This window comes from Vidua macroura, chromosome 12 (genome assembly GCF_024509145.1).
Source record: "Vidua macroura isolate BioBank_ID:100142 chromosome 12, ASM2450914v1, whole genome shotgun sequence".
In the NCBI taxonomy this organism is placed as follows: domain Eukaryota; kingdom Metazoa; phylum Chordata; class Aves; order Passeriformes; family Viduidae; genus Vidua; species Vidua macroura.
Genome location: NC_071582.1, coordinates 3,435,383 through 3,454,156, shown reverse-complemented (window position 1 = coordinate 3,454,156; position 18,774 = coordinate 3,435,383). Strand labels below are relative to the sequence as shown.

Below are 18,774 nucleotides of genomic sequence, written 5' to 3'. Positions count from 1 at the left end.
AGGGAAGTCCAGAGTCTGCTTCCCTGATCCACTGGACTGATCTTAGCAGCTTTCTCCAGCTTACTTGCCCCATAGCACCATAATTTAGATTAAAATAAACATTTCACCCTAAATTATAATATTCCTACTGGTTCCTCACACTATGTACTGTTAGATTTCTCATTTTCCTTTAAATATATATGCTCTTAAACTGCTATGTAAAAGAAAAGGACTGTAATTAAAAGCAATGTTTTCAGCTAACAGAAAGCAACTGGATGGACCAACAAAACCTTGGGAATCCAACAGAACATTCCATCTTAGCATCTTCCCACCACAAAACTGTGGCACAGATGGTGCTGGAGATCACACCACATTCTCCAACCAATGCCTGAGGCATGGAGACTCCAGCAAAAAGCCTCCAGCCCTCGGAGTGTTCCTCACTTGGGAATATTTCCCAATCCAGCCATGGGTGTGTGGGAGTCGTTAATATACAATGGATTTTGGTGTTGATTGCCTGCTTTAAAAACATCCTTAAAAAGTCCCTGGTAATTGAGAGCTATTCCTGAATGAAGTTATATTTCTATAAAGACTAAAGGCTATGTGGGTTGGGCTGTGGGCCCAAGTTTCTTTCCAGTTTAGGGGTTAATTCACTCTTTATTGCTCCTCATGTTTCAGCACCAAGAAAATTGCAGTTAGTTAAAATCAACATGTAACTTAACTCTTCTTCCATATATTCCCCCTCTTTTTGGTCCATTTGAAGTCCCTACTTGCAAGACTCACTGAATAAGTGCCAAAACACCTGAAGTAAATCAGTTTATTATAAAATTATCATAATGTAAACTGAGTTTATTTGGTTGTTGGTAACACCTCATCCATTATTAATTCCCAGGTTTTCAACGGCTGCTGTGGTTTTAGTTATATTAGACTTGTTCTATTGTTAAATTCAGAGCATTGTGCTAAAAGCCAGCCAGAAGCTACAGAATTAGGACTTCCTCATGCAAGATGTTATATCGCAGTATGCCACATTTTCCCCTCTTCTCCTGCTCAGGAGACAGATATTAATGAGTAAATGGCATTCACACAGGGAGCAGGAAATTCTGACTGTTTCTCCCTCCAGCAATCAAAAACTCAATACATTTAACATGTCCCAGGTACAGAAAACACTGATTATTTTTTCCCTGAAACACTACCAGGTGCTCAGATTGCTAATGCAGAATTATTCCAATGTCGGAAGACTTCCTATAAACCATTAAAACCAACTTTTACTACTCCATACCTTTAAAAACCCCCACTTTTACTATCCACACCTCTTCTTTATTAGCATTAAATATCAGCAGAAGAAAAGGCAAGACCAAGGATTGTATTCCTGTATAGAACTCCCACCTGGTTAAGGTAATGATATTCCTCTGGCTGCTTCAGGTGAAATGCTGATCTCTCCTCCTCGCTCGCTCCTGCCAGGAGGTAATAAAATACATGGTAGTTCCTGGTGACAAATGAAAAACAAAAGCTGTTAGACTGGAAAATGAGCAGCAGCAGCACTGAGCAGAGGCACACTGAAACCTCCCAACCTGATTTTCCAGCTCCCAAGCTCAGGCCTGACACCGTTTAGAGCTGGTCAGATTCAATTATGTCATGGAGAATGAGATCCCTCTTCTCCATCCAAGGACAGCCTCTGCCCTAGAATCTACTTGAAGAATTTCTAGAAAACCTGGGATGCTTCGGTTTTCCTTCAGAACCATGTGCAATGCCTACATATTTCACAGAATCCCATAATCATTTAGGTGGGAAAAGACCTCCCAGACCATCGAGTCCAATCTGTGCCCAAACCCCACCTTGTTCTCAGCCCAGAGCACTGAGTACCATGTCCAGGAATTCCCTGGACATCCCCAGGGGGGGACTCCAAACATCCCTGGGCAGCCCCTTCCAATGCCTGACCACACTGTCCTGGAAGAAATTCCTCCTGATGTCCAACCTGAGCCTCCCCTGGCATAGCTTGACGCTGTTTCCCCTTGTCCTGTACCATGTTCTCTGAGAGCAGACCTGACCATCCCCAGCTCCTTTATTAGAGCCTGACCTCTTTTATTAGAATCATAACATATTTCCTTGCAATGCAGAAATTATGAATTTTCACACCTTATTACCATTAAAAAGGCAACAACTTTCCAGTTGCAGTTCCATGAGACATGACTGAAAAATCTTCAAGTATTCAAAAACTCAAATATTCAAAATACCTGAATATCACTAATGCTAAATCCACCCCAAGGGACATTCATCTGTTCTGCTTCCAGACGACTCTAATACCATTTCTTTCTAAAATTAAAGCTGTGCTTTTATGTTGGATGCTTTCCAAGAGGATCCAAGTTTAATCATCTTGCAACACCCAAGAGGACTTTTGTCAAGGCTGTAGATGCTCTTTAACTCCAGGAACAGCCCTGGAGCATTCCAGAAAACTCACACATCTGTCTCCAAAGGGAAACACAGGCAGAAGTGCCAAGAGTTGAAAGACAACTAAAGGCAGCAAAATTATTTAAAAGTGGAATAATAATTACTGAGAGAGGAATATGCAACAAAGAATATGCAGCAAATTAGGAAAGAACACACTTCACATAAGTTCATTCTCTATATAATTTTGGCTCCTTCTAGAAGCCCCTCTAAAGGCTTCAGTGAACTGCAAAGAAGAATGAAAATACCATGCTTCTCTCCTAAAATGACATATTAAGCAGTTCACAAGTTGCACAAGAATGAAGTGGTGCATAATAATCTATCTGCCATAAAGACAGCGAAAATTCAATTACATGTAAGAATACTGTAGTGGAAGGTTCCCTGCTCATGGCAGGGGTTGGAACAAGATAATCTTTAAGGGTCCCTTTCCAGTACAATCTATTCTATGATTCCATGGTAAGTCAAAGACTTTTGATAAAATAATGGAGTTTATTCCCTCCATTAGCACATTTCTCCCTAAAGACCAAAATATTCAAATATAAAATGCAGCATTAATCTCTGCAGCACAGGGTTAAGAGCATGAAAATCCTGATCCTCCATGCCAGCTCCACCAGAGATTTAAGTTATCTGTGCCACATATAGGAGTTAAACCCAAGCCTTGGGCGGAACAGAGGCACCCACCGCTCGTTGTGCTCTTGATAGACCAGTCGGGACTTCTCCAGGAGGTATTTTTCAACATAAGCTCTGCAAGGGAAAAATCAAAGCATCATTAATTGACCTGATACTCAGCTTCAACGAACATAGCTTTACCGGGGGCTTCAGCCTTGGTAGCCACACAAAGAAGTTTCAGCCTTGTTTCACTTAGTTATATAAATTTCTTCCTCAGCAGAACAAGCCCAATATTATGTTTGGCTTTTGAGGTTTTTTTGGTTTGATACCAAGCCAAAACTAACTTGGATCTGAAAAACATGATCTCAGATGCGTCAGCCTATGGGCAAGAGAAACATTGTCCGCAAGGAAGGAGCTAGGATCCTTATTTCATCCAAAGCCAGCAAAATCCCATTGCCTGCAGCCCAGGAGCTGTGCACATGGAAATACATCTGTGAGCAGAAGTGTGCAAGATGCCATTTAGCTGCAGAATCAGTCCCCAAATCCCCATTCCCTCTTCCAGAAGAGGCACTTCTCACCAAAAATTTGGGTTATTAACTTCTGGCTCCAGTCAAAAAAAAAAAAAACAATTGCGAAAGCTCCTCACTGCAGTTTACATTTTCTCCAAAGAGCCTCCACAACAAACATGCTCAATCTACATATTAAATACTTTTTTCAGGTTTGTCAAGTTAAACAAAGCTTCCACAGGTTTATTTCTTCCAAACAAACCTAACCAGTAGTGACAGGGATTTAGAAGCCGGAGTTCTAGGTGGCAGTTTGGGTGGTGGAGCTGTGGTTTTCTGGTGACATATGCCCAGTGATGTGGTATCCACAGTCAGAGCTATGGAGGAATTGGGAAACCTCAGGCATGGTGGGACAAGGAGGTGCTTTCCTACACCACAGATGGGAAAGCCAGATCTAATTATTACCTCCAGCACAACTTTCTCTCTTTCCATAAAAACTGAAATATAAATTATTTGGACATGCTGAAAAGGTTTTGTAAAAATTCTTATGGCAACTCTTGGAAGAGGCTACTGGAAGTGGTAAATCCAACTCCCCACTGGATGATCTTGCTGGACAGGAGGAGTAAAGGAGGACAGAGAGCAAAGCTGTATTCCTGTTTATTCCCTGGGAGGAAGCTAGGAACCGTCTATGGATATTCCTCACCCACAGTTTGATGGGGTTTTTATGTTCCCTTTCTAACCTAAACCAAATTTTTCCTTCCCAAGCCATGAATTAATGGCAGGGAACACATGAATGAGAGCATCCCATATCCCACTGATGAGATCCCACAGGACAATGGCTCAGACACTCCTGTACAACAACCTGCATGCCCTTGGCATTCATCCCTACCCCTATCATTTCTGCTCTTATTATAAACCACCCCAAAAATAATTCTTAGGCAATAATTTAGATTGGAAAGGTCTTCTGGAGGTCATCTGGTCCCCAACCACTATTTAAATCAGGGGAATTTATTTTTTTTTAAATTTTATTTTAGAAAGTTTCTATATCTTGAATTTATGTATATATATATATAAATTAATAGATGCAATTACAATTCTATTTTGGTAAAATGATCCTTTGCTTACTGCAAAGGTCACAATGAATCCATGTCCCAAGAACAACATCTGTCCCTTCTTGTAACAGGATAGTGAGTAGGAAAACCAGCTTATGACTTAAAAAGTTAATGTCTCCAAGTTTCTTTTTATTTATCATTGTCAGCTATGTCAGTTCAACCTTTAAGAGCAAAGAAAAGGAGCTCTAAGGGAATGATCTTGTGTAAAACACTGATTTAAGCACAGAGAGCCTGTATTTCAACAGGGCTTTCATTTAAACCCTCCTAGCTGGCTCTAAAGCCTCTCCTGTCTGGCTCTTCTGCCATTTTATGGATCATGTCAAGTGTCAAGGCTTTTGATCATCTCATGGGGACTGAGCAGGTTGTAAAGACCTTCTTCCAGGCCTGGCTTATTATGGACTAGGATGTCCAAAATTCAGGAAGCCTCCTGGTAATGCCCTGAACTGCAGCACTGCTCCTGTTCCATCTGAGAGACCATCCAAGACTTCATCTTACAGGGTGGGGTTCGGTCCTGCTCAACCTCCTGCCTGTTCCATCTCTTCAAGTTTGGGTGATTATACTCAGAGGGGTGGTAAGCAAATATTCAACTGCTATTTTCAACCTCTGAAGAGAGGAAAACTCTGAGTAGGGGATGCAATTTATAGTTCCATTACCAAAGCTACTGATACACAAAACATGGGGTGATAATTGATTTAGGCTGTACTAAAAAAGTATAGGCTAAGTTTTCACAAAAATCTTCTTTCACAGGAAAAAAATATAGGCTTGTATGCCACATATACTTTTTGTTTTTAAAATCCTTGTATTTTTCTTTAAACATCTTTTCTTTTCACTGGGGGAGCACTGCAAGCTTGTAGTAGAGTACAGTCGCATCACACTGTGCGACCAAAGACCAAGAAAATTCATTTTTTAAAAAGCAAAGAAAGTCCTCCTATTTTATGAACTGGCATACAGTTATTTGCATATCTCTGCCAAATAAAAATAGAGGCCACAACCACAGTGCTGCTACATCATGCCAAGATAATACATAGTTAAGGCATTTGTTGGATTCTTGTTACCTAGGAGGTATTAAAAAAATGAGGTTTATCCTTTTAAGAGAACTGTGCAGCAGAATTAAATAAGGGGGAAAAAAGAGCATCAGGTTTGACGTGGGATGCAAAACCAGTGGGAAACGACGTGGAGTACCCAAGCCCACTCAAAAATTAATGACAGCTCTTTGTGTGATACTGTTCTGCTGGAAAATAAGAAAGCAAAAAATTTTAAAAGCAATTATCTAAAATAACAACAAAGTCCCAGCAAGAGGTCTCTTAGCCAGCTGCAGAAATTATACAGCCCCTAAAATGCTGCTTCTACTCCTCATTTTTCCAACTGACTCAGTTAACCTGGACAAAAAGGGGGGTTAACGAAGCCCTGCTCATTTACAGCTCCTTGGTGACGATCTGATGCCATGGAAATTATCTGAAGCCAGAGAGAAAGCTGGGTTTAGGTAGTTCCTTCCCTGCCATGGACAGCGACACCTTACACTGTCCCAGGGTGCTCCAAGCCCCACCCAAACTGGCTTTGGGCACTGCCAGGGATCCAGGGGCAGCCACAGCTGCTTTGGGCAATCTGTGCCAGGGCCTGCCACCCTCACAGCCAAGACTTCCTTCCCAATATCCCCATCTAACCCTGCTCTCTGGCAGTGGGAAACCATTCCCCCTTGTCCTGTCACTCCAAAGTCCCTCTCCAGCTCTCCTGGAACCCCTTCAGGCCCTGGAAGGGGCTCTGAGCTCTCCCTGGAGCCTTCTCCTCTCCAGGTGAGCACCCCCAGCTCTCCCAGCCTGGCTCCAGAGCAGAGGGGCTCCACCCTCAGAGCATCTCCATGGCCTCCTCTGGACTCTCTCCAGCAGCTCCATGTCCTCTCTGTGCTGGGTACCCAGGGCTGAGGCAGCTCTGTAGGTGGGATCTCACCTGAGTGGGGCAGAATTCCCCTTTTCCTGCTGCCCATGCTGAGGAATCAGCCCAGGACATGGGGGGTTTCTGGGTCCCCAGTGCACATGTCCATGAGCTTCTCATCAATCATCACCCCAAAATTCTTCTCCTCAGGTCTGCTCTTAAATTTCCAAAGATTAAATAAACTGAGGAGAACCACAGTGGAGACAAGGATCTCCTTGGAGTGACCTGGGATGAAGAAGAGGCCTTCCCTGGTCAAGGGCTGAGTTAAGGAGAGACTTGCAGGGAGAGCCTGGGGGGAATCAGGCAGAGAGCAAGAAGAGTGTGGCTCAATGGCTTCCAGAACTCCCAGCCAGAGATTAAATCCTCCCCTTGGCCCCTGGGCCCTAGCCAAACCTTTCACTCCACATCTACTGCTCAGGCCCTATACCATCCCAGCTAAAAAGTTCCCCTTTTCTGCCTTAACTCCTGTCTGCTGAGGAGATGCTGCTTTTCAGGTTCATTAAAAATTTGAGATCAGGATTATGGAGAGCTCAGCAGGCTTGAAGCCAGCTCAGGTGTATCCACACCTCAGCACCTACCTTGGATGCACCAATATTTCCATACCAGCATATTTTAATAAGCTAAAATCTATGAATTTTTATTTCCTATCTCTATTTTGGGAAAGATACTGACCAAAGCAAGGAACACCCTTCTGCAGCCTGGGTTTGGATTCACCCAGCACCTCCACCCCGTTCCCACTTACCCTCGCACGGTGCCCGTCTCCTGGTAATTCACTTGGATGAATTTGCCAAAGCGACTGGAGTTGTTGTTATGGGCTGTTTTTGCATTTCCAAATGCCTGTGAAAAGAGGGAGATGCCATCATTATGCTGGAAAAGCCACCGCCTTGCCTGATTTCCATGAGCGTCACTCACAACTGAACTTGGGGGATTTTCCTATCATTTCACATCAAAAACCAGGGGATAGGGAAAGTTTCTTGAGTGGTTCACAAAATAATCTAAGGAGCTGCTAGGAACCATGTTCCTTTGCAAGCTGGTTTCATGAAAAGAAGCTAAACACTGGTTAAAAATAAAGTGTGAGCTGCACAGAAGAGATTTAATGTTTGAAGTTATTACAGTCTGCATTAAAGCTGTGCTTTATTAATTTAAATAAATATAAAAGTACACTGCTCCAACAGGACTCTACATTTTAATGAGCTAGAGGAAGCTGCTTTTTAATTATATCTGGAATTAGGGGGGAAAATGCTTTGAAGGCTACTCAGACTAGATAATGTCATACACAGCATTGGCATAACGCAGAGTATTTTCAGCATTTCAGACACTCTAGTTTCCATTTGCTGCTGTTGCTTCTCCAAAATCAAAATGCTTTTAAGTCTTTATTATGCAAAGCTTTTATTCCAACCCTGCCTTACCAGAGCACTGACTGGAGAGAGTAATTTTTGCCATTTAAAAGAAATCTCTGAACTGAAACTGCTGTTTTCAGTTGTGCCTAAATCACTTTCATAATCATCCAGACCATGGTGACAGAATCTGCCAAACTGCCAGGTCCAATTAATGCTTCATTTATTAAACCAGTTTTCATAATCACACACCTTTTCTTCTAAGTCAAATTTACTTAAGGTAATTATAATTTCAGAGATAATTTCCAAGTGTTGCTCATGTATGGGCATTTTGTGCTGAGGCTTAACATCAGAGCTCAGCTCCCAATAGATTTATTCCCTGCTCAGCTATTTATTAGGAAAGATTAAAAGGGCTTTCCATCTATAATCTGAAGCTTTTCAAATGACCTTTGTGGATTTAACTTCCCAACTAAAAGCAGAATATAAAGGCCAAATGAAATGAGACCTTGGAGAAAGGGTATTGGACACATCCCGTCCATGCATGATCCAGTTCCCTTCCCAGGCTGATTTATTTCCCAAATTGTTCAGATTTAATGATATAAGAACCCACAGAGATTTGCCATGGAATAACAATGTGATTTCACTCCCCCCCCCCATCTGAATACAGGAATTTGTTTAAACTCCAGCTATTGCATATGAATCTGCTTTAGTTGACTAAAGCAGGTTCTGGGAGAGCCAAAACCTGCCAAGCAAACAGGTTATTCTGGAGAGATGATTCTGGAGCTGCAGCTCGGGAACCCTGCAGAGAAGTCACATTTTTTCAGGCTGTTCACACTTTTTTCTTGCTTATTCAGCCCAAAAATCCTACCTGCACCCAGCATCCCCTCTCAACCCACCCTCCAGAGGACATCAAAGGCACCCATACCTCTCCTGAAGACCCAAATCTCTCCTGGAGATGAAAATCCAGTCATCCTCTCCCCAAGCCAGGAATTTTGATATTAAAAGACAGGACAGTGTTTAAGATTTCCAAAGGATTTACCTCCAGGTATTTTAGCGAGCAGAGACATGGCAAGAAGCTTTTAAGCAGAATATTCAAGACATGCAAGTGCATCACCTTATATTTAGGTATTAAATTGTATTAATTAGGTTACGAGCATTTCTCTGCTATGGGATCACCCGTTCTAAGAAACCAACTTAAGGCAATGAGATAAAATTTCTATACACCTAATTAACATGGCTTGTTAGAGAAGCAGCAAGATGAACCTAAACAGACCAAACAGGAGGCAGCACAGTTTTATATTATCTCATATAATAAATTTTCATAAAATTTAATAAAGAATTTAAGCAAAGAGCAATATTAATAAGATTTTCTAGTTCGATTCCCTGTATTTCTACCCTAAGTAATCACTCACAGAGACAAACAAGGTCTGTTTATTGGGATTTCTTTGGGGAGAGCCTTGCTCAGGAATCAATCTTTCTCATTCTGTAACAAGGAAATTTAGGAGAAAACATTTCAAATATAGGAGTGGGGAACAGCGAGATTCCTCTTTTTTTATGAGCTTTTTTGGGGATGAATGTGCCAGACCACATGATATGTTATAATCCAAATGCCTCCAGAAATCACAGCCCATAATGTTCCTCTTTCATGCATTTTTCTTTCGTGCTGATATAAGTGAGAAAGGTCTTTGGATCCCTTACTTGTGCAAACTTCAGGTGACTCTGGGCCTGGCACACTGGGAATGGGCCAACAAGTAGCTGGAGAAACGTCTGGTGTTTGATTTGAGACAACTTAATACATTTTTGTTTGCTTTACTCACAGGGTTTCTGTAGCAGGACTGTTGGGCTATAAAAAAGTGCTATTAATTCAATTTATACATGTCTAATCCATATAGACCAGACCAGAACACCCTGTCTCTTGCAAACAGGGCAGAATATAATAGTTCAACCTCAGAAAATGAGTTATAACTTCTCTAAAACAAATTATCTTCTGTTCATTTGATTGCCCTTTACTGACTCATTGATTCGAGGCTGCTGAGCAGCTCAACGGACAAAACTCCATAACAGCATTCCGAGGATTCTTGGGGAGACCAAAGCTTTTACTGGCCAGGGCTCAACTTTTGGAAGGAAACAAAATTCAATACGTTCCTCTGTAGGAGCTGGGAGTCCCTCTGGACCCGGAGGGTGATCCAGCAGTTTGAGAAGGCAGGAGAGAGCAGCTCCATTCCTCCTCCTCCAGCCCTCCTGCACAAAGAGATGCCTATCAGGATGAGGGAAAAAAAGGGATTAAAACAGTTTCCTGGCTAAATGCTCCACGTTCCTCCTGATCCCAGAGGCTTGCAGCCTCCTTGTTCTTGACTGAATATTGATGCAATCTGGATTAATTCCAGATTACGATCAGAATAAGGATGATTTTAATGTCTTTCCTGAAAAAAAGTAATTTTCCAAACCTCAGCAACTGGGAAAACACCGTGGTGACTTGTTCTTATCTGGCAATAAAACACTGTTCTTATAGATCATCCAAACTGAATGTTATTCCTCCACAGAATAACAGGAATATTCTCCTACAGAATAACAGCTGCATTCCCTTGTGGAATAGCAGCTTCTGTGGTAAAAGAACAAGTGGAAATACAGACCTTTGCCAGCATATTTTAGGTCCCCAGGCCTAAGAGGAGCCTTTAGCCCTCACCCTTAGAGGGAAAAATAAAGGATAAGAAAAATTAATACACAAGAGTTTTTAAATAGTTCCCCATTAACCTGAAACATAAATTGAATTTTTTAGAAAGTCATACCTTGAATATACCAGGAGAACAGCAAGTTGACTGCTTAAATCTCAACTATGCCATTGTGGAATACTTATATTAATAGTTAGATTCCATTGAGGGGCACTGAAGGGACTGGGAGCAAAATTCCATCAAGCTCATTAATGCCAGAGAAAAGAAACAGGTTAATATCACATAATACAGTGGTGGAAGATTCAAATTCTCTGGTTTACTGTGAAATTTGGAGTTCATTAATCAAATGTATTCATAAAGTATTAATGACTTGTAACTGTGTGAGCATGTTGGGAACAGCTTTGCTAAAATCTATTTCCCACCAAATAACATAAATACAGAAGGGTCTGGAGCACCAGGAGCAGCTGAGGGAGCTGGGGCAGCTCAGCCTGGAGAAAAGGAGGCTCAGGCGGGACCTTCTGGCTCTGCACAACCTCCTTACAGGAGGAGGCGGCTGGGGAGGTCGGGCTCTGCTCCCAGGGAACAGGGACAGGATGAGAGGAAATGTCCTCAAGTAGTGCCAGGGGAAGTTTAGGTTGGATATGAGGAAAAAAAATTTCCACATAAAGGGTTGTCAAGCATGGGAACAGGCTGTCCAGGGTTGTGGTGGAGTCCCTATCCCTGGAAGTGCTCAGAAAAAGACTGTATGGAGCACTACTGGGGACATGGTTTGCTGATGAACGTGGTGGTGGCGCTGGGTGATTGTTGTATTGAAAATCTTAAAGGCCTTTTCCCACTTTAACCCCCACCATGATTCCATGATGCACATCAGATGTGCATTCCCCATGCTTCACCTACAGCTTCTGTTGGAGAAACACAACATGTATCCACAGAGAGTGGTGGATTCAAACATCCCCTGTAATTTATTTCCAGATTTAAGGGCTGTTTATCCCAATAGTCTAGAACAATTCTTGGGAAAAAAAAATCCATAAACACTTTCACTCCAAATTAAAAAAACACACAGGGAAGGAAAATAGCATATTGGAATTTTTGAAATTTAATGTCTTTTGTGCGTCCCGGGCACTCACAAATTTCTTCCCCCTCCTGAAACATATACAGCGGGATGATAAAGATCATTTTCCCTAGTTTTCATTCCACCTGAAACCAAGCTCCCAGCACTCTTCTTGCCCTGTTATATTGCTTTTTAACAGAAATATATTGAATTATGTCCAGAACATAAACAGCACGTACACTACTTAAGTTAGAGCCATGGTAAATCCCTTCCCATTATTGCTCCTGGGAAGAGCTTTTAAACCTGCAGTTCCCACCTCCTGATAAAACCTTCCAGCCCAAATTGATCTGCTAAAGCAACCCCAGTTTGATGGACCTCTCCGACTTTCAATTCCCATGAGGAGCCACCTCAATGCAGAGAGATCATGGCCCCCTAAGGAAGCACCAAACCCGAAAGGTGTGAGGTACAACTTCAATAGCTGCAAAGAAAAATGCTTTTATGGGAACTCCTCGAGCTGTGGTTCAACAGTAACACTGAAAATCTAATTTACAGCAGCTAAACATGACTCAAAGTGCCAACACCTCAGGGTTTTGCTCTCTCGGTTGTGGCTCCATGTCCCACACTGATGGATGAACCCAGCGGTGCTTTTGTGGTCACAAGCACAAACCACAGATTATTTATAGTGTTCGTGCTGCAATGTCTGAGCAGGGCCCAAGCCTGCCCCACAGCCCTGAGCTGCCACACTGACCTTTAAAGACCTGCAGACTTTCCTATCTCGCTGTTCTTTGCTTCAAGAGGCCATTGCAGCACCTTGAAGAGCAAACACGGGTTTTCCGTTTCACAGAACACAGAACCACAGAGTGGTTTGGGTTGGAAAGGACCTGAAACATCATCTAGGCCCTGCCCTACCATGGGCCGAGACACTTTCCACTAGACCAGGGTGCTCCAAGCCCCATCCAACCTGGCCTGGAACACTGCCAGGGATCCCAGGGCAGCCACAGCTGCTCTGGACAACCTGTGCCAGGGCCTCACCACCCTCACAGGGAAGAACTTCTTCCTAACATCCAATATAAATCCCCCCTTTTTAGTTTAAAACTGTTCCCCCCATGTCCTGTCCCTCCATCCCTTGTCCCCAGTCCCTATCCAGCTCTCCTGAAGCCCCTTCAGGCCCTGGCAGGGGCTCTGAGCTCTCCCTGGAGCCTTCTCTTGTCCAGGTGAGCACCCCCAGCTCGGCTCCAGAGCAGAGGGACTCCAGGCCTCAGAACACCTCTGTGGCCTCCTCTGAACCCTTGAACAAAACATGACAAAATAACTTAAATTCAAGTTGTATAATGACAAAATGTCTTTTTTTTTTCTTTAAAATTGGTGATATTTGTCTCTAAAATTTTAGAGAAAGCATGTCCTGGTGTGGGCATGAATAGAATCTACTCCTACACCAGTCTTTGGCAACAAACACAGCAGAACATCTCCTTGGTAGTGTTTGCTTCCTGTGGTAGCTGGATTTTTTCTTATGAGCTTCTCAAACCCATGGAGTTTCCTGTTTCTTCCATAAAATCAATACTCAATTTTTAAGCAGCAACCAGAAGGTGCACACCTGTCCTGTTCCTGCTCTTTGCTACCCAGAAAAGAACCCTTCAGGTATATGACCTACAAATACTTCAGATGGGGAAAGTCCAGAGGAAAAAGACACCTGGGAAGTGTTGATGAGACCCTTACTGTCCCTCCTGCCCCTATGGAGGACATGGAGAACAGGTCCATATGGCTTGCAAAGACTGCCCAAAGGGTCAAGACCTTATTTAAGGGTCCTCCCCACACCAACCAAACATACAATTTGTTGCATTTATGAAGTTTAAAATGCTCTTCATCCCTTCACTGACACTTCACTGTCAATGACAGCACAGCCACCACTACATGGAATTAAATTCGGCGGGATTCTTCCAACAAAAAGCACACCAAATCCTTCATTCCATAATTACAATTACTGAACAGCAGCCAAGTGAGTTCTAGCCATTAACAGACAAACCCTCTTGTGATTAAACTGATGTGTAAAATACAACCCTAATGGTACAAACTATAAAACACCTTTTAAAATATTTTTTTCTCATTACAGACAGTTTATGCCAACTAAAAATGTCTTGTCATGGTAAGACACTTGCACCAATCCTACCTGGGGTGAAGACTGAAATTATTCAAGGAAAGCACCTTCATCCTCTGGGAAATCATGTCAACATCCTGGAATGGAGAATCATAGAATCGTGGAATAGCCTGAGTTGGAAGGGACCATTGAGTCCAATTCCTGTCCCCACACAGAACACCACAATAAATCCCTGTCCCTGAGAGCACTGTCTGAACTGCTGTGGCTGTGGAAGCCTTGGGGCCGTGACCATTCCCTGGGGAGCCTGTTGAGTGCCTGACCCTGCTCTGGGGTAAGAACTTCCCCACGCAGCTCCAACCATTCCTTCAGGTCCTGTCCCTGGTCACCACAGAGGAGCTCAGTGCCTGGAGAAATTAAACAACAAATTTTTTGCAACAACTTGTCTTAAAATACAGGCTCAGTTATGACCACGCGTCTTTGCACACATTGAGTTTGCACTCCCCGGTAAAAATATGGAAAAGAAGGACTTTTAATGGGAGAGCAGCAACCTATAGAAGGTTTAGGAGTCAATTTAGTTGAAGTGCTAATGTAATGGAAATATCCAGAGCACCATTAAAGGGTAAAATACCTGAGATAAACCCTATAAGCATCACTACAATACACCCTTATTTGGGAGATATGATGCAGAGGCTGTATCAGCTATATAAGAAATAGGATTTAGTATCTGCATTCCCAGCAAACACTTCAGTGTTGCCAGAATATTCCTCCTTTTCCCATATTTAAGCACAGGATCAGACCACTGCAGCTTCTTCCTTTCAAGTGATGCACTGGAAAAAAAGGAATTGCCATGAAACCACAATGCAAGAAAACAAAACCCCAAAAGCCAACCAAAGCCTCCGACCTAAGTCCTCTTCCTGAACAGGGACAGTTTTCCTATGCAAGTGCAATAATGGGAAAAAAAACCCAGCTGAGCTGGCAGTCACCAGCAAACGCCCGTACGATACTGGAGGCAGAGGCTGCCAAATCCCGACGGTCTGGCCGACATTCCTGCTCCTCTGCTCAGACATTCATGTTTTTGTGAGCAGGGTGGACAACCCTGGGAAGAACAGCCAAAGGCTCATGTTTTCCAGCAAACTCGCATACATTGGCCAGCAAATATTTGGGTGGAAAAAAATCTTGATCCTAGGTTGAGCTTCGGATTTAAAGAAGCATCCCAAAATGAAGTTGGGAAACTTGGTGTTATTATAGTCCAACTCCCAACATTCATATTCTGCAGCCAAAGAACAAACTTTTCTCTGTCAAATGCAGACAGTAAGTGTCCAACAGGTGCCAGGAAAGAGCAAAATCTCCTTATTGATGCTTCAAATTTATAGGATAAAGACATAAAATAATCACAATAAAACAGTAATAGCAATAAAGTGACCAGTTGGAAACAAGTCATAACTAAAGGAGGAGGTTTTACACTCCCCCAGTCAGCAGTACAAGTACTGTAAACAAGCACTGCAGTGGGAAAAAAGCAGCACCAATAGAAAGACAACAGATTACCCATGATGACCCATTAATGTATATATTTCAAGTGATGACTGAGGAGGGTATAACCTATATAACAGGTTATATTAGGCATTGCAACATCAAGCCATATCACAATTTCCTTCTCACCTTTCATAATCCCCTTACGCAGAGCTGGATGAAGTGCAGTGATGCAGCACAAACTGCAGCTGCAGCAAATAAAACTTCTCTTCCATTGCTAGAAACAGCCTCACACAGTACCAGGAGCACTGCTGGCTTCCTTTACTTTAAATAAAGTAATACTGCACATAACGGAGTGAGAGCATTCCCCAGGGGGACCTTCGGGACGTTGGTGGAGGAGAAGACAGAGCCTCCCTGACAGCCCCAAACCCCCCATGGCCTGGGCTGAACTCTCAGTGTGGGCAGCAGGGGAGGGGAGGATTCTGCCCCTCTGCCCCACTCAGGTAAACCCCCCCCCCTGCAGAGCTGCCTCAGCCCTGGGGCCCAGCACAGAGAGGACATGGAGCTGCTGGAGCAAGTCCAAGGGAGGCCACAGAGGTGCTCTGAGGGCTGGAGCCCCTCTGCTCTGGAGCCAGGCTGGGAGAGCTGGGGGTGCTCACCTGGAGAGGAGAAGGCTCCAGGGAGAGCTCAGAGCCCCTTCCAGGGCCTGAAGGGGTTCCAGGAGAGCTGGAGAGGGACTGGGGACAAGGGATGGAGGGACAGGATACAGGGAATGGCTTCCCACTGCCAGAGAGCAGGGTTAGATGGGATACTGGGAAGGAATTCCTGGCTGTCAGGGTGGTGAGGCCCTGGCACAGGTTGCCCAGAGAAGCTGTGGCTGCCCTTGGATCCTTGGAAGTGTTCCAGGCCAGGGTGGATGGGGTTTGGAGCACCCTGGGACAGTGGAAGGTGTCCCTGTCCATGGCAGGTGTTGGAACAAGATGGGCTTTAAGGTCCTTCCAACCCAAACCATGCTGTAATTCCATGATAAACAGGTAACAACATTTTCAGCACCACATTTGCCTTTTCCTTCTCAAGGTTGAGGCTTTTGAGTCTCCAGAGCTCCTGATCACTCGTGTCTTATCTGCCCTGAAACCCCTGATAAATAAAACATAACTTTTCTATTTTCAGTCATGCATCCACATATTTCAGTGCTCTGCAGAAGACAGAGGTAAATTCCTGTCTCCAAAGCATCTCCTGGTTTTTAGAGCATGGAGATTACATCCAGCTGTAGAAAGCCACCCCTCACCTGTGGCTTCACATCTTTCCCAAAGTAATATGGTTTGAGTCCTTTAGGCCTGTCTTGGAAACATTGATATTTCAAATGACACAATACACAAACCAAGTGCTACTTTTTAAGACATAATCATCATCATGCAAAATAATCATCATGCAAAAACATCCACACAGGAAACTACATCCTGAGAACGTAGGACAACGTTTTGCCACACTCTTGTCGCCGTTGTCACCTGCTGACAGCTCTTGTAGCACTCAGAGACTTGCTGAAGCTGTGACTCACTGATTTCAGGAGCTGGTGATGACAAGCTGCCATTGCCTGAGCCTGGCTCCCATTGCCACACCGCTCACCTCAGGTGAAGCAGCTGTGGACACCCTCTCAGCCTGAGGGCAGGTCTGGAAACAATCCATCAGAGTCTTGAAGAAGACTGCCAACCCCAGGTGGAGCCACAGCCCCTGCCCAGCACAGAAATTAAACATTGCCCATTGGCAGGACACTCATCCCTTGCAGAGGCATCTTCACCAGCTTCCATCCCCTCCTTCCCAGGCATTAGCCTCAAATTTAGGGAGAGGGATGTGGTCTGGTGGACAAGCCTTGGACACACTCCAGTCCCTGGAGGAAGCATCTCCAAGTCCCTTCAAAACTCTAAGTTTTTTACCCTTTTTTTGAATATAATGATTTGACATGGAGCCATAAATGTTTGGAAATGAAGTTTCAACTCCCTGTTGCATACTTGGGTAGCCCAAAAAATGCTCAAAATAAAAAAAAAAAAATAAAAAAAAAAAAAAAAAAAAAAAAAAAAAAAAAAAAAAAAAAAAAAAGGCAGCAGCATTCACACTCTGGGCTTGATATAAGTTTTCCTGCAGTCTGTCACCAAAATTAATGCCACAAAGTAAAAAGCAGGAGAAAGTGTCCCTATCGTAACACTCCCCATCTGGAACCTCTTAGCAGAGGCTCACAGCCCTGATGTATATTTGACACACAGTTTTTCCTGCTTTTCCCAAGAGAAATATGTGTAATGAAGAAAAACAAAAACACGTTAGGCAGCAACCAAAACATACCAGTGTAACCCGAGCCTCCGCTTGGCTTCCGCCCCTGCTGTCCTTCCTCTCAGACCTCAGCCACTTTCTGCTTCTTACTGACAAAAAATCATCCACACCCTCCCCTCCAACAAACAAAAACCAACCAAATCAGAGCTTTGTCATTAAATCAACACAATAAAACCCACATTTGTTTTCTGCCACGTAAAAAAAATCTCTTGAGTAAGGAGAAGGTTAAATGTGAATCCACACATCTCCAGCCCTTCCTTGCTTTTCTGTGGGATTATATAAATAATCTACAACTCTTCTTAACACAATTCCAAAATTTCAAGCACCACTGAACAGCAGCATAAAATTTCCATGCCTCGTACGCAGTTTGGATGAGTTGCTTCCACCACAGCAATGCTGCCGGGCTCATCTTTTCCAGCTTTTGTAATGTTACAGTAGCCATAAGCAGTTTCAGATGTCTGACTTATCCATAAAAACACCTTTTCCCTTATTTCCACAGTTCAAATGGTGAAGTAAGAGCTTAAAAAGACTTATTAGTAAGTGTTGGGATGGACCACAACACCTGCAGGAATCAGAACGAGGCATAGCAGTGAAAAAATTATTACCTCACTGGATCGATGGGAAGCATTGAAAAATAATTGTCTTATCAGGGACTAGAATTTTTGATAAGCACAGGGAAAAACAAGAGCTGGCATCTTTTTTTTTTCAGGGAGCAAAAGAGAAGTCTCAAAAAATCAGCAAGTTCCTATCAGATATTCGTGTTAGGAGAGGGTGTCTGTTTTCAGCCATCAGGTAAAGCAAAACAGGACAATTCAACCGGTACCGCCTGTCACCTTCCCAGAGGAATTAATTGGGGGTTTCCTTGAGGCCACCATGGAGAGGTTTCCTATGAACTGACCCAGGTTCCTGGGCTGAGGGTAAATCTCCTTCCATTCCCTGCAGAGGAGGAACAGCTGCGAGGCGAGCGCAGAGCAGCCGATGCCCCGTGGCACAAGATTGGCATGGTGCTGCAATTCTGCTTGTCATGGGAGAGGTCTCCAGGCAGGGAAGGAGCTTTCACTTCCAAGGTTATCCTGCCAAAACCACCTATTTAGCTTTGCGCAATGTTCCTTAACACTGCCATGGCCGGTATTTCTGAGAACAGCGCTTTGGGATTTAAAGGACAAGAAAATCCAACCAAAAAAGGAAAGCCCTGAATTAATGAAATTAGGGGAAATGTGGTGAGATTTTATACTCCAACTTTCCAC

General features: G+C 43.5%; 1 protein-coding gene across 8 annotated transcripts in view; it reads right to left on the bottom strand.

Moving 5' to 3' along the window:
* MYO9A (myosin IXA) overlaps positions 1-18,774 on the bottom strand; it is a 171,241-nt gene that overhangs the window by 102,416 nt on the left and 50,051 nt on the right. For all 8 annotated transcript variants that reach the window (XM_053988384.1, XM_053988388.1, XM_053988386.1 and 5 more), the window contains exons 3-5: positions 7,320-7,414; positions 3,103-3,165; positions 1,363-1,462 (exon numbers count right to left, since the gene is read on the bottom strand). In XM_053988384.1, the coding sequence (XP_053844359.1) occupies positions 1,363-1,462; positions 3,103-3,165; positions 7,320-7,414 (258 nt within the window). The remainder of the gene's footprint in view (positions 1-1,362; positions 1,463-3,102; positions 3,166-7,319; positions 7,415-18,774) is intronic.